The following is a 16,796-nucleotide window of genomic DNA, read 5'->3' on the forward strand; positions in this document are numbered from 1 at the left end:
ATTCATTACATACTAGTACCTATTTAATAAATACTAGTAGTTATTCATTGGGTACTAGTTCTTATTAATTATAGTGTAGTAAAAATTCTTATCTTACAAGTCAGATCTGCTTTTTTACTCGTCTTATGTTATGACACGTCCAAATGGCCACAGAGTTCAGTTAAACATTTTACTAGTAAAACAAAATAAATAAAAAAATAACTAGTAACATTTCAAATAAGCACTAGTATTTAATAAATGTGAACTAGTATCTATTTAAAGGCAGGGTAGGTAATTTGGTTCAACAACATTTTTTGTTATGCTGGACACACTCCACACAAACATTTCAATAGCGCACATTTTTCTAGGTTAATTCCGCATGAACAGGAAGTTGCTGCTGACTTTATTTTAGTGTAGTGACGTATTTCCAACTGAAATGGAATATTGAATAGAGGGTGGGGTTTAATTTTTGCGCTCCTCCTCTCTGTCTCTCACTCAGCAACCTAACAGTTGGAGGGGCGTGATTAAGAATATTCTGCCCAATCAAATGTTCAGATTTTGATGAATGATTAACAAGACAAATTTTTTCAGTGGATTAACTTGCACGGATTAATTGTTCACCTCAAGCCTAGTAATGTGCGCTAAGTGAATAAAGTCAATTTCGATTTCATGACGACTTTAATGTCATGATGAGCAGCCATATTTCATGTTTCAGATGATAAGCCGCATTTGAGGTTGATGATCAAAATTAACGTTTGTATGTCCTGACTGATGTACTGTAATCACCACAACTGTCACAGACTTTGTAACTTTGCCACTTCCCAAGTGTTTTTATTTTTTCTGCGATTAAGCCACTAATAAAATTTTGATTGATTAAGCCTCTTATAGTCAACTAATTGACTATTAGGGGCAGCCCTAGTCAATGTCAAGACATCCAATCGCTGTGACATTACACGTTACAGTACTGTAAGATGGCGAAATGTTCCTAAAAAAAATATATAAAAGGACATTTTTGTGTTTACATTTGGTATAAAAATTTTTGATTAGGGTGGAAATACATTTATTAAGTTATATCAACTTGACTGACTGATTCATATCCACTTGAAGTCAGTATTTAATGGAAGTTTAACCTACCAATGAATCTTATTGACATTATTTTGAATGTTTCATCTATCCATATGGTTATTTATTTATTTATTTTTTTGTGGTAACACTTTAGTATAGGGACCAATTCTCACTATTAACTAGTTGCTTATTAGTATGCCTATTATTAACATATTGGCTATTTATTAGTACTTATAAAGCACACATTCTGCATGACTATGCTCTACATCCCTAATCCTACCCAATACCAAAACTTAACCAATACCTTACTAACTATTAATAAGCAGCAAGTTAAGAGTTTACAGAGGCAATCATCATAATTAATTCCAGAATTGGACCTTAAAATAAAGCGTGAACTTTTTAGCTCATAATCAAAATCTCCTTACTTCATCTTGTGATCCTGTGAAGCAAAAGACTTCTCTCGATTACGTAAGCCAGACTTCTTCAAACATTTAGTCTGCTTAAACCAGGCCCTTTCTCACAATTGACTAAAAATTCCCATTTAGATCTGTCTCAATCCAAACAACTACCGATGGTTAGGTCCCCATGTTTTTATTTTTTTTATTATTCATTTCACTCGAACATAGGGAACAAAAGATCTGTTGTTACTTACATTACAACATTAAAATACAAATATGTGGAGTGGAACCAAGTGTAGTGAATCTCACAAAAACATGTCATGTTCCACTCTTAAATTTTATACCATACATCATAGGGCTGCCCCCTAATAGTCAACTAATTGTTAGTCGACCAGAAGAAACTTGGCCGACCAAAATTTTATTAGTCACTTAGATATTTTTTTAGCTTGCTTTAAAAAAAAATATAGAAATCCACAGGCAAAGTCACGCAGTCCGTGACTAACAGATCATTAACGGCTAGTCTATAGTAATACAGTACATCGGGCAGGACATCCAAACGCTCGCCTATCATTCATCGACATTAACGTGGAGAAATGTGTGCTGTTCAAGTGTCTGTGCTGAGTGTGGAAGCTGAACAATAGCTCACTGCAGGATAGATGGAGGCGCCGGTGTGCTCACTTGCTCTTAAAATACTCTGTAATTTTTGGTCATATAGATAAATGTAATACATCTTTCAAATCTGTAAAGACTCTATGTTTATTTGTGTGTGTATTTGTGTGAGCACAATACTGTGCTTTTGTAAAATAATGAAAGCAAACAGGATGCGCTTTCTGTCGTCTCGGTCTATAAACTTGAGCGTGAAACTCTGTGTATATTTTTGGCTTACAGACATTAAAAATATATCTATAGAGAGTGAAATGTCTACTTTCAAATGAACCAATTCAAATAGAAAACAAATTCTCAGATTATATAATCCATATGAAACATGCATACAAGTGCATCACTAGTCAAGTCAAGTCAAGTCAAGTCATTTATATAGCGCTTTTAACAATACAGATTGTGTCAAAGCAACTGTACAATGTACTACTGCGTAAATGAGTCAGTGTCGCCGACTTCATCTCTGAAGCTGAAAACAAAGAAATCACTACAGTAGTTTATCAAATTATTAAAATGTTAATGCAATTTCCTTATGTTTTTTCACTGACACATTCATAATCATTACTTCTGCTGGTGCGCTGTGGCAAGCTTTATGCGTGTACTTGAGTGCTTATTAGGCTATGTAGGCAATTAAAGGCTCATTATAATGATTTAAATAGTTTATTAACAAACGTGCGATTATTCGACTAATGCTTCAAATGAACGACTACTAGTCAATCAGAAAAATCCTTAGTCGAGGACAGCACTAATCCATCATGATGACATATTAATTTAATTCAGATTTCACTGTGTACTTAAACCATAATATAAAATAGCTGAAACCAGTACAACAAAAGATATGCTACTAAGCATTCATACTGTTTTTGTGGTTCAGTTGGTTTGGCATATATGAATCAGTGTTCATACCAGGTCTGTTCGTAGTGATTCTGTCTGCAGGTTTGGCTCTGTCATCTGGCAGGACTCTCAGCCCATGAAGCTCAGCCAGAACGTGTCTCTCTTTCTCTCGTGCTGACCTCTCCTTCTGTCGCTCCATCTCTCTTTCACGGTCTCTCTCTTTTTCCCTTTCTCTTTCTCTCTCTCTCTCTCTCTCACGCTCCAGCTCCTTCTCTCTCTCCCTTTCTCGCTCACGCTCTTTTTCTCGCTCAGCCTCTCGTTCTCGTTCTTTTTCCCGCTCACGCTCTCGTTCTCTCTGTCGCAGCTCGTCCTCCATCTGGAGTCTGTGAAGACAAAACAAACACAGATGAGCTCAAACTACAGAAACATAGCACAAATACATGTTTATGGTACTTCTAAAGTTTGTCCAGCAACAAGCTACTCATAAATTTAAACTAGTCCTTCAAGCTCTCAGTCAAGCTCTCCGTTTATAGTGACATTAATAAAGAGCACCCCCCCCCCCCCAATTCTATTTATTTAAAAAATAATAAAATTTAATTAAGTCTGCAATGTTACTACATTTACTACATTTACATATAATGTCATGGAATTAGTTTATGGCCATTATCATTACAAAAATGACAGTGGTACTATATAATATGGTATAGTGATTCGTCAAGTTGTAATACATTGATATATTTCAGTATTTCTGTTTACGTCCAGGTTTCATGGTGCTGTTGTGTACCTCTCTGACAAGCGTTCCGACTGTAGGCTGGACAGTGAGGGGTGGCTTAGGTCTCCAGGGTAACGCACCCCAGGCAGGTGCATGTGTACTGCAGACGGGTGAAGAGGAGGTAGAGCACCTCCTGGAGGCAGTGGATAGAACGGCGACCTCAGCGCTGACAGACAGAATGGATCATCCATTCTAAGAGAGTGAAAACAGACAGAAGCTTAGTCTGCTATAAATAAGCCATTCATAGGTTGATTGTTTGAAAGAATTTAAACACTGTGGCTCTTTCAAATCATTGCTCTGTTTCTCTGAGCATTCTGACCAGCCCTACACAGCAATATTGGCTCAAATTGAGTTAAGGGCTGTTTAGCCAACAAAAGGCGGAAATGGGAATTGTTTCAGGAAAGGTGCCATTGTGGAGATGTGGTGATACAAAAATTACATGTTACACCTTTAGGCTGTCCTGTGCAATACATTAAGATCTGCTCACACCAAGAACAGTAACTATAAAGATAGCTATAGTGATAAATATATATGTGTATTTACCAGTGGATGATAACATTGTTTTTTTTTTATAAGCACATAATGCAGTTCTGTCATCTGCCACTTTAAATGCTCAAGCTCTTTAAATTTAGGTGGAATCTGATTGCCTGTCAATATTTCTATCTTTCATTGTTCGTTATTTTATAGTTGTGGTGTGGACTTCCTTAATCTCACAGAATTAGGTGATTATTAATGATTGATTGTTAAAACTTTATAGTTATATTTATCATCCTTTATTGTCCATGTCATTGTTATAAGTGTGAACGTTCTGCTTAGTGTCTACTTTTGTGTTCCACAGAAGAAAAACATTCACACAGATTGGCAACAACCTGAGAGTAAGTAAGGACAGAATTATCACTTAATTTGCTTTAGTTGACAAAAAAATCTCAAATCTCCAGGGTTTTAAACATCTTATCCGTTGCATGTTTGTGTACCTGTAGTGGGAGAAGGAGGGGTGGGGCAGATATCCAGGGTGGTAGTAGGCAGCAGCAGCTGCAGCAGTGGCAGGATCAAGTCCCAGGGGTAAAGAGGGCATGCGGAGTTCCTCAGCTGTGGCGTAAGGACGAAACCCCCTCAGATATTCTTCAGGAACACTGGCCGGAGGCACGGCATGGGGCATCTGGCGGGGCAGGCTGTCAATGAAATACAGGAAGAAAATGATGTCACAAGTTGTGTCTGAAAATGGATGGCAGGTTTTAGGACCTCTCCAAACACCTTAACATTTTTAGCATGAACAAAATTGTACATTTTTCAAATTGTAACACTTTACAATAGGTTTTCATTTGGTAAAGGCAAGGCAAGTACATTTATATAGCACATTTAATACAAAATGGTAATTCAAAGTAAAAAAATAAAACATTTGAAGAAAATGAAGTAAAACAGTTAAGAATAAAAGATACGTATACAGTGCAATCAGTTTGGACATAGCACAGTGCTCATTCAGTAAATGCACAGCTAAACAGATGTGTTTTGAGGCTGGAATATGGCTATTTAAGTCATCACACCAGTCCTCAAGTCAGTGTAAGGACCTGAGGACTGGTGTGATATGCTCAGATTTTCTAGTTCTAGTCAGAATCCTGGTAGCAGCATTCTGAATGAGCTGCAGCTGTTTAATGGTCTTGGAAGGCCAGTGAGAAGTCCATTAAAATGGTTTACTTTGCTGGTGATAAACGCATGTCTCAACAGGTCCTGACTGGAAACAAAACATCTATGCAACATTCGTGCAATGTTTTAGAGATGATAGTATGCTGATTTAGTTATTGCTTTGACTACTGAAACTAAAGGGCAATTTATATTTCTGCGTCGGGTGCGCGTAGTAGGTATGGCGTAGCATACGCATTGACGTGTACCATACGTCGTACCTTTCGCCGTACCCTTCGCCGTACCCTGACGCGCACCTCCTCAAAAATGTAACTACGCGTCGCGACGACGCGGACTGCAAGATCTGTGATTGGTCGGCTTGGTAGTATCACGTTTCCTCCTACGCGCATTTCCGGAATGATCTTCTGCACTCTGGACCGCCCGCCATTTTTAAATTCCGAAATTCAGTGAAGAGCCAACATGGAAATGGACCAAGTGACCGAGCGATTAATTGAAGAAGTGAGGAAATACAGCCATCTGTATGACTCCTCTTCAGGAGATTACAAAGACTGCCAGATGGCAGCGAATTCGTGGTGGGAGATTTCCTCCAACGTCGGTTTAGATGTAGCGGAGTGCATGTAAACACAGTGGAACACGCTCGCGTTAACTAGCGTTTCGGCGGTGTAACTGCAGAGCAAAACAGACATACGCAGAAGTATAAATGCTCACGACGGCGTCGCCTACGTGCGTAGCCTACGACGTACACTACGGCGTACACTACGGCGTACACTACGGCGTACACTCGACGCAGAAGTATAAATTGGCCTTAAGGTATGACTTGAGAATCACATCAAGATTCTTTTTTGTTGTTGTTGTTTGACCCCCTAGAGTCAAGGTATGCATTCACCTTGAGAACTTCATCTTTTTGCTTTGTTTAACTGAAGAAAGTTTTGGCACACCTAATTTCATCAATGAAACATACTTACAAAGCTTTCATTAACATTTGTTGATAATACTTTCAACATTTTCGCAAAGCATTATTAAAATCTGTTCCAAATTATTTAATTGAGTCTGAGCTAATAATGAACAGTTTTCTAACCAGTGTTTCCTATTATTTACCAAGATAGTGGTGGCCCGCATCTAATCTGCCCCACCACAGTTACATAATAACCTGAAAATATTTCATAATAACATAAAACATCTCTAAAACCCAAATAGCGATATGGCTTAGCAGTGAAATCAATTTCCCACAGTTTGTCAGTAATACTCACTTAAGAGGCTGAAAGCGCGAGTCCTGCATCACTGACGTGGGTGTCAAGCCAAATGTGTAAGGGTTTCCAATTAGGTGGGCCGGGACAGTGGGACCCCCTTTCTCTTGGGTAGAAGAAGCCTCTGAACTTAACCTGCCCCGGCTGACTCCGCGAGGACCTGACTCAGCCTAAACAGACAAAAGAGGTAAGTTTTATGTGAGAAGTGCACTATTACAGCTTCTTATGCTTACCAGACAACCCCAAGCAAACTCCAAAATGTACACGGTGTGTAAAACCATGATGTGGCACAAACCACCGCAGATTATGCTCCAGTCCCATAAAACACCAAGATTAAACAAATAATAATAATAATAATAATCATTATCATCACCTAGGCAAATGAAGGTACACTGGATTGGCAGTTTCTCTGGCTCTAAATTGTGCTGTGCTCATGGTTTTTAATCTGTGTATCATTCGTTCACTCATTTTTTGATTTAATATTGAAAGTAAAAAAAAAAAAAAAAAAAAAAAGAAATGAGAAAACGGCTCCTTTTTGTTCAAGGAGACAGAGATGTGCTTTCTTTTTCAAAGGCATAACTTTTTGTAGTCATTTTGAATATACACAAATAAAAATATACATTTTAACATACAACTATAAATAATAGGGTATTAAGTTATTTCTGCTGCTGAAGAAAAAATCCAAGTGAACATCAATTAATACTCAATATTAATTAAATAAACTCAGCAAAAAAGTTATGACCGCTGCCAGTAAAAAAGGTTGAGAATCACTGATGTAAGGGTACCCCTGGAATATGTAAATAGAATTTGCTCATTCTAACGTAATAAAAACATAATGGTTCATCATGCAAGGTCTTTATACACCTTTGAAAACATAGTTGTGTATATTATATTGCATTTCTGTCAATAGATCCTCCAAAATATTACACACTGCATCTTTAACCTAACCTAACATTCTACTATATTGTGCGCAATGTACAGACAACATTTTTATCCATGCCATTTCACAGTCTTTTCAATTCCTTTACTGATCATATCTGTCACATACTGGTGTAGACTATAAGCCCACAGAAATAAAATCATATATTAAAAAATGTATAAACATGAATGTCGGGCATTTAGTTTTTTTTTTTTTTTTCACATTACACAAAGAACTGATTTTAGGGTTAAAAAGGCCCAGAGAGCTTCCTGAGATTTGCTCATCTTTATGTGATTCAGTCAATCCTGATCCTAATGTGTTCAACAGGTGACTTTAAAATCACTTCTGTCTTTTTTAAGAATTAAATTATCACATTTTTATGGTTATTTGTTCTAAAAATCCAAAGCAAGACAGGATGTAATGATATCTGGTCATTGACTGCATTACATACAAATTCTGTGTGTACTGTACATGTTGGTTTACTAGCCATGTTTGGGGACAAAATTCTTAAAAAAAACATACAATAAAAAACAAAAAATAAAACATGAATATAATAAACGTTTTACTGTTATCTTTGGTTGGTTGTTATGGTTCATGTTAATTCAATTCAATTCAAGTTTATTTGTATAGCGCTTTTTACGATACAAATCATTGCAAAGCAACTTTACAGAAAATTAAGTTTCTACAATATTTAGTAGTAGCTTATCAGTGGTGACTGTCAGTTTATGTGCATATGGCAGAAATGTTTCAGAAAAATCAATAAAAGACGTAAACAAACAGACGATTAAGACTATTAACAGCAATTACGCAATCAAACTTATAGCAAAATGTGGTAGTTCTGTATGTTGTCTCTGGGTAAGCATCATCTGAGGTCCTCTGAGGGGTTGGCATCATCTCTTCTCAGGTGTTAGACTGCAGTAATTATAATTATCTTGTAAAAAGAGCATAACTATATATCATGTCCTTTTATAGAGCTGCATAAATGTGTGTGTGTGTGTGTGTGTGTGTGTGTGTGTGTGTGTGTGTGTGTGTGTAGGGTGACACGTGTGCAGTGGGGCTTATGCACATTAAAAATAAAATAGGAGTGTGTTGTGATTTAGCCCATGGTTGCCTGACTCCTGGCTCCTCTGTCTTTCTCTCTGTCTGTCTGCCTCAGTGGCTTTTGTCTGGCAGGCAGTCAGGCAGGAAGAGACACCATCTCAGTATAGTGAGGAACCACACTCACACAACATATCTTAGTAAAACTCACGAGTGTGTATGTAAAAACTATTGAGAAAAATCATACTGAAGTCACAGTAAGCGAAAAGAGAGACAAATGTAATTCACAATAGTATCTCACTCTGCAGGATTATGTAACTTGAGGGTCAGGGTCGAGCCAGGCAGGAAAATCTATAGAACCTTGGTTTATGGGATTAACTCCCCTGCATGCACACACACTCAGCAATAATAAAGGCTGAGCAGTAGACAGAGAGCTCTTTGTTCAGTGTTTGTGTGAGCTATGGCTTGAGCACCCCTGCCTCTCTCCCTCAACTATACCGACCCAGAATCCTTAGCATGTGTAGTAGGGTTGGGCCGATAGACGATGCCATCGTCCATCCCCGATGGCTTACAGACATCATGATGTTAAGCTGACATCGTGATTCCCACCTCTCCCCCACCCCCTCTCCCACAATCTGCTGCTTTGTTTCAGTTAAAAAGGCACCCCAATTTCTCAGAGTGAGTATAGAAGTAGCCAGAGGAAGAAGATGACCGTAATCCTTAAAGCTGCAGTCCATAACTTTTTTTGATGAAAGGGGTCATATGATATTTTGTGTATTTGGTATAATGCAATGTGTTTATCCGATTTAAGGTTCAAATAACACTTATTTTCCATATAATGTACATTATAGTTTCTCCTCTATGCCCCGCCTTCTGAAACGCATACATTTTTACAAAGCTCATCAGTCTGAAAAGTGAGGTGTGCTCTGATTGGCCAGCTACTCAGTGCATTGTGACTGGCCGAATGCCTCAAGCCTGTGACGGAAATGTCACGCCCCTTAACATACTATTATGCCGTATGGCAAATTATTTAAATATAAAAAACGTACCTACAGGCTGTGAGTCAGAAGCACCAGACTGTCCTTGCAAAGTTTGAACTGCCCAACTTTATAGAAATCACAGTGCCACAGAAGCATTGCAGACTACTGGTTCAGGAAACAGTATTCATCCACCTTTAAAATGGGCAGCACACATCTGAATATTTGGGTTGAACTGTTCTGGAACAGTGTTGAAATACAATTTAACCACTGATTTCTAGTCATGTCCTCTTTTGGAAGGCCAAACAAAGTTTCACTTCAACGAAACACACAGCGACTCCACAACATGGCAGCTGCTGCAACAGAAAGAATAAAAGTTAAGCCTTCTTTCTTTGCATGAACATTTTTACGTAGAGATGTGGGGGCATGTTAGAACGAGCCGCTTTAAGGTGGTGTGGTTGACCCTTAACTTTTATAAATATCTCCTTTGGATTTGAGACTGTAGTCTTTATGCACCAAGAGCTTGTAACACTCCAAAGAGAAAGGAAAAAATGAAATCGCATCATATGACCTCTTTAAAAAGGATCCGAAATCAATTTTCGATTTCTAAATATCTCCTAAAAAAATCCTAAAACTTAAAACTATCTCCTGACCTTAGCCCAATTCACAATGGTAAGCTTATAATAATATTTTCTAATTTGAGTGGTACAGGGTAGGTTTCTCTGGAAATTTGAGCATGCCGCTGTTCTGTAAACATAAAGAAGTTGTCCCGGCTAGTAGGCTATGTCACATGTGAGGATGCTGCATGTGGCGGATCGTTTATAGACTTTTCTCACAGCCGCTGGAATAATCAAATGTGTTATGTTGATGGTGGATTGTAATCCAGAAAGGATTATGTGTTCATGAAACACATGTAAGTGATTGAAACTAGATTATATTCCAGTTTTAAATCTGATTACAGATAGTCTACATGGGATTACACAAGTTTTGTATTTCAAAGAGAACCAGTTCTAATGAAGAATAATTTGCTTTTTGGGTTAAAAGAATGTCTTTAAATGAAATCTGAATGGTACAACAATTAGAGATTAGACTGTAAAGTCTGTGGGCGCCGCCGCTGCAGCGTCTGCAAAATGCATTTGCAGCTATTGACCGCTGAGTGGCGCTTTAACCACAAGTTATCAAGTAAACACTTCAAAGCGCATTTTCACAGATAGCTGTCAGCATTGCCTCGCGATGTGTTACATTTGTGGGCTGCAGTCGGTGGAAAATGAAACAAAAAAACACTGTAGATAAAATATTTAATATTCACAGATGCACATTTAGTGCTTATGAAGTTATGTGCTTTTCTCATTTAGAACAAATTCAAGCAGGATAAATGTCATTGAGCCTGTGCTTATATTTACGCTAAGCTAAGTATTACACCGTATTTTAGATTTAAAACATTTAACAGGTGTGCAGCACTATTTGTATAATATGAATCATGCGTTATATTACCTTAAAGAAATTATTGTTTACTTTGCATGGGAGCATTAAAAGTGGTAGCCACTAAATACATAAATTAATATGCTAAATGTCAATATTCCCACATTACTTAATATTTGTCACAAATATATTTTTAATTTATATTTTAAAATTTCTTTAATAAAACAGCATGCATTTTTGTCAGGCACATACGCCTACTTAATTATTTGTTACCTGTCCTTTATTTTGACAGAGAACTAGGTGGGAAAAGGATATCTGTTCACTAATTAAGAAACTGTTGCGTATTTTATGAACTATTTACTTTATTTTAGTAAAATGTGGGATACGGTATAATTTCACTCCCATTATTTAGGCCTAACTAAATCAAGAAACAAATAAATTAAACCTGGCCACGATTTACTCTATACTGCTGTGATCTGTTTCAGGCTTTCCCTATCATAACATTTTAGAAATGAATTAATTCTAATAACATTTTAGAAATTGCATTCTCAACGAGAACATCGCAGAGATTTAGCCCAAGTCTGCATTTGCTGTGCAGGTCAGAAATGCACAGGCGGACTGAAGGACAAATCGTCAGAACTATTTTAAATGTCATACACTGTTCATTGTCAATATTATCTTATTTAAACATTTTATGTGTTTCACATAACTTAATTTTGTCGCCATCTGCGCTGCATTCATGCAGTGGAAGATTTGGTTGTTAAAAGCGCATGCTGCTGAGTGCAACGCTCAAGAGATGTGCTGTGGTGTTCATCATTTATTCTTATTTGTCTACATATTTTTTCTTCATTACAATTCTTGTTTGGTTTTATTTTGTATCACTGCATGTAAAAAAAAATATTTATTTTGTTATGCGTATATGCAAAATGTGAAACTGCAATCTTATTCGCAGTCTACAGCATTTTATAGGCTAATTATTTGTACAATAATATTTAACTTAACCTAATTTGTATCTTTATTATTTAATGCATAAGCGATTTATTAAAGGGATACTCCATCCCAAAATGAAAATTTTGTCATTAATCACTTACCCCCATGTCGTTCCAAACCTGTGAAAGCTTTGTTTGTCTTCGGAACACAATTTAAGATATTTTGGATGAAAACCGGTAGGCTTGCAGCCGACAAGAAAACATTACTTTTACTTTATTAATAAATAATTAAAATGTCTCCTTTTTTTTCTGAATTATTAGGCTACTTCTGCCTGTGCTTTGTGGCAAACTTAATGGGTGTCCTTGCGCGCGCGGAATAGGCTAGCCATTAAGGCTCATTATGGATTATAGATGTTAATTTAATATAAACGTGAGATTAGTTGAATAATGACTTAAATGAACAACTACTAGTAACTAGAAAAGTTTAATGGGGGGCAGCCCTATTAAATACCCTCTAGACATCTCTGTTAAAGTTGTTAAAGCATTTTATATGTGTTTGCATAAATTTTGCTTTCAGAACGGTCCGTAAAAAAGAGATGTCACATCCTTAACATTGATTTTTCCTCTAAAACACAAAAACAAAAACTGAAATAGAATTAATATTTTATGTTTTGTGAATGGTCAACCCTTCTCCATTCTGCAGATATTTTTGCTTCTGGTTTGTGCATTGTAAATCACAGAAAGACTATAAATAAGTTGTCTCCCAAAAACTGGTGTCTTTGTCGTCATGTGATTTCCTAAATCTAAAATATAAAACGCGTTCATAGACGTATACTTTTCTGATGTCTGGACTATTTTCAGGGATTTAGAAAAATATAAATAGATGAATCAATATATTGGTAATGAATATATTTTGTGGGAATTTATATTTCAGGTTTTGATTGTGAATATCATTCCGTAATGCTGGAATTGTCCAATAATGAAACTAAAAATTATGAGGCCTACATAAAGTCTCGGGACAGTTTCTTATTACTGCAATATATTTTTACATTTGAATTGCCTAAACGACTGAAGTCTTGCCGTGTACAATTAAAACAGTGCAAAACTGAAAATAGTACAAAGCAGCATATAAATTAAGAACTAAAGTTTTTGTCTCCCTGGCAGATGTGCGTCTCTTTCGGCCAGTTTCTCTTTCTCTCTTGCAGAAGTGCCGCGTCTCTCCTGAGAAGGAAAAATAACAAAAAAAAAAAAAAAAAAAAACAAGCAAGCCTGCATATTATATTACATATATTACTCTGTATGCCTTTGCAAAAATTGCAAAAGCCAAACCAAACGAGGCATTTATCCTAAAACAGACACTTTTAATGTAATCTTAACATTCCAAGTTAAAATCCTATCCTACTTTTTGTAAGATTTCTAGGTGTTTTTCATGTCGTAGTTTTAGCCTATCAATCTTGATTTCTCACAACTTATTTTGTTCAAGTTTTTAATTAATTATTTATTTTTATGGTGTGAGTCAGAGTAAATTGCAACACGAATAGAGTCTCATGAACGTGCAGCCTTGTACAGTGGACCAACGGCCAAAGTCAGGATTTTTATTTCAAAAACTTTAGCCTGTAGATTGAAATGAAAACCCTAGGGGTGTGACTAGATCTGTCTGGTCTCGCAGGAAGGCGATGATATTCTCGTGCAGACCTTTCAGATATATTTACATTACACTGGCCCTTCCACCGGTGGTATGTAATATAAGGTATATAAGATATTATGTTCACATTATGGAAGTGGCCGCATGATAAGCGGGAAAATTACGCAGTGAAGTCTTTATCCAGTCATAAAAACAGAATTCACAGTTTAATGCGGAATGTCACAGAATTTCTCAAATCTTGAATTAATTAACCAAAAGGAGGTCATTATACAAATCAAATCACAATATGGACTCGTATCTGTAAATATAAAGCTGCAAAGTCGATTTAAATATGAATCCTGCATGTTCTGCCTTTCTCTGTTAATGAATTGCGCAGACGCGCGGTTTACACACACACACACAGAAGCGAGCATGACGTTCGCGGTTATTTCAACGTTTGCAGTCTCACTAAATGAGCACGCAAACATATGAACAACATTTCCAGAACTGCACTGAGTCACTTCATGAGCATTTTACCGTTTTATTTGAGTAAAACTTGCATCATATAACATACACAGAACTGTAAAGGTATTCACGGCAACCCGTCAAAATAAAAGTCTGATTTGAAATAACGACAATAGAATGTACACAGCCTATTACTATTACTACCACTAAAATGAAACAAACATTATTTTAAAGGAATAATAATTTTAATAGTAAATCCCCTTTGTTTGCCAAAAAAGTTTGCTTAATTTTCAGTAACTAAATGATAAATGAAAAATTAATATTTTATGCCTTCATTTGATAACCAGAAAATGTAAATACACAACACATAATTTCTGAGGGGAAAAAAAATTATAAGGCAACTTTAAGAAAAAATTAAATAAATTAAGTTGTGTTATGCATTCAAACAGTTAGACATGCTAAAACACAGAATTTGGTAACAATAAAAAATATAAATAATATGGTGAGAAAAAAAAAACATTTCATAGGGCCCTAAACATGTATTTTTTGTTAAACTTTTAATACATTGATGTGAAAATGTATATACTATTAAAAAAAGAGTTGAGAAAAATTTATTTTTATTTTTTAAAGTGGAAATCAGTTTACTAAATAATAAACTTGACTGTTTGCTACTTTAAAGGGATATTATTTGTGGTGTTTATTATTTATTTTTATGTATACGATTTAATTTTGTGCAATGACTTGCCTGTCAGTTGAGTTTGTGGCAAAACTTTTGTAGTGTTTACATGTTGTTTATACCTGCATAAAATTTATTAAAATAGATGTTTCATTTCATAAAGTACAATTTGATTTCAAAATGCAACTAATTTTTTTGCATTCTATGTTTTTCAGTTGAGTAAAAGACAATTTTTCCCTATATATTTCATCATTGAGGATTTCTTTAAAAAAATTAAAATCTTGTCTCGCCTCGTTCTCGTGAACCCAGTCTCGGGTCTTGTCTCGTGGGAAAAGTGTCTCATCACACCCCTAGAAAACCCCTTAATACAACATAAGGAAATTGTGTAATTATAATGGTTTTTATAATGACTTTTTAATAACCATAACATGCAGTAAATTTTATTCTTTCTTTCTTTTCTTTATTTCGTTTTTTTTTTTATGCATTGGGCTGCAGCCTAAGACGTTTTGAAATTAGCCCTCACTGTACACATTTACATGATTTTTAAAGGGTTTAAAGTTTTTTAAAGTCTACTGTACTTAGATGTAGTCATGCAATGCTGATGCAATCATTAAATTTAATTACCATTGGTAGCATTATTTATTGTACTGCTGTTTTTCCTCATTTGGTCAGAACAAAAGTGGCAGATGTTACTTAACCCTCTGGGGCCGACTCACCTTGTCTTCTCAGGTGTGAATCACAGCATTATGTAGGATAGTTGACACCTTCTTGTATATACCTTTCCTACACAAAAAGTGTCTTAAAAAATGTAAATCAATATATTGTTTTCTGTGAGCGAGTAATCAAGATGATTTTCACATCATTTTGAAGCAAAAACTCTTAGGCTTCAAAATCTGTTTTTAAAAGTCTTGTGAACAAATCTTCTCTAGGTGTTTTATTGCCTTATTTCAGTGACTTCAAAATTTTAGTTTTTCACTAACCATGCATAAACGTCACTTTCTCAAAAACACAATCATGTACATACATGCTGCTCACATATTATTGTAGCCCTGTTTGTGCTGATTACAGTGTTATTAGACTTTAGCCATTTATATTTTTATAAGCAACTGAAAAAAAAAGCTTCTCTAGGCCCCCAAAACACCCTCAGGCCCCAGAGGGTTAATTGTTTGGCTGAAAATATCCAGTGAAAATTCTCATTTGGGCAATACTTCCAAGAGAGAATCTGTGGTTCCAAAGTACAGTATCCACACCGGTTCAGTGACTGACAGCCACACATCCAAACATTAGATTTAGAGGGGCCATACCGGTGCACAACTAGCAAATAAGTTTAATTGAAGGTTTCAAACAGAGATGGTGACAAATATGCAAAACTTGCAGACTGCAGCTTTAATCAAAGCGAGTACACACATCTACTCATTACAGGCGTCTGAACAGGGCTATTGCAGGGCTATTGTTCAACACTGGGGACAGTGGGGGTCTATGATGTGGGGGCGGGGGCTGGTGCTGTTGTCAGCTGTGTACCACCCAAACATGTCACACACATTCTGACACCCTGTGATTCACAAAGCAAATGAAAATCCAGCACTACACGTGTATGTGAATAAAGCAACAAGCCAGTTTTTCTTGCCACAAACAGACTCAAGTAGGCATGTTGCTTCAATAAAGCTATATGGTATGGTACAATTCCCAGTACCTGTTACTACAGTCTTCAGTGACACATGATCCTTCAGAAATTATTCTAATATGCTGAATTGGTGCTCAAGTAACATTTATGTATATTTCAGTCATGAAACTCTAGATGGCAAAGCTGACGGGTATTAACGTAACTGATGATATTCACAGCGTTAAACAACTTGGGACAAGCTTATTGGTTCATGTTGAATACGCAGCCAATGAGCTTGCTACTTGCTACTAACTGGCTGGTTAGCATTCACTTGAGCATTCGCTCTTTCAAAGTTCCTCTGAAACCCACCACCTTCCCCAGCTCCACCTGTATAGATCTGCTACAGGTTGTTTTACATGCTATTTGATCGTACAGATAAGAGCAATACCTCAATCGAATCTGTAAAGGGTCTACATTTATTTGTATACACACATAATAACAACAAAACTTTGCGCGTTTATAAAATAAAGAAAACAAATAGCATTGCATG

General features: G+C 36.3%; 1 protein-coding gene across 3 annotated transcripts in view; it reads right to left on the bottom strand.

The window, feature by feature from the left end:
* Positions 1-16,796, bottom strand: part of LOC109109514 (genetic suppressor element 1-like) — a 285,518-nt gene that overhangs the window by 54,155 nt on the left and 214,567 nt on the right. For all 3 annotated transcript variants that reach the window (XM_042743753.1, XM_042743755.1, XM_042743754.1), the window contains 4 exons: positions 6,597-6,763; positions 4,680-4,877; positions 3,718-3,897; positions 3,006-3,316 (listed from right to left, as the gene is read on the bottom strand). In XM_042743753.1, coding sequence (XP_042599687.1) covers positions 3,006-3,316; positions 3,718-3,897; positions 4,680-4,877; positions 6,597-6,763 — 856 coding nt within the window. The remainder of the gene's footprint in view (positions 1-3,005; positions 3,317-3,717; positions 3,898-4,679; positions 4,878-6,596; positions 6,764-16,796) is intronic.

This window comes from Cyprinus carpio, chromosome B18 (genome assembly GCF_018340385.1).
Source record: "Cyprinus carpio isolate SPL01 chromosome B18, ASM1834038v1, whole genome shotgun sequence".
Taxonomy (NCBI): Eukaryota; Metazoa; Chordata; class Actinopteri; order Cypriniformes; family Cyprinidae; genus Cyprinus; species Cyprinus carpio.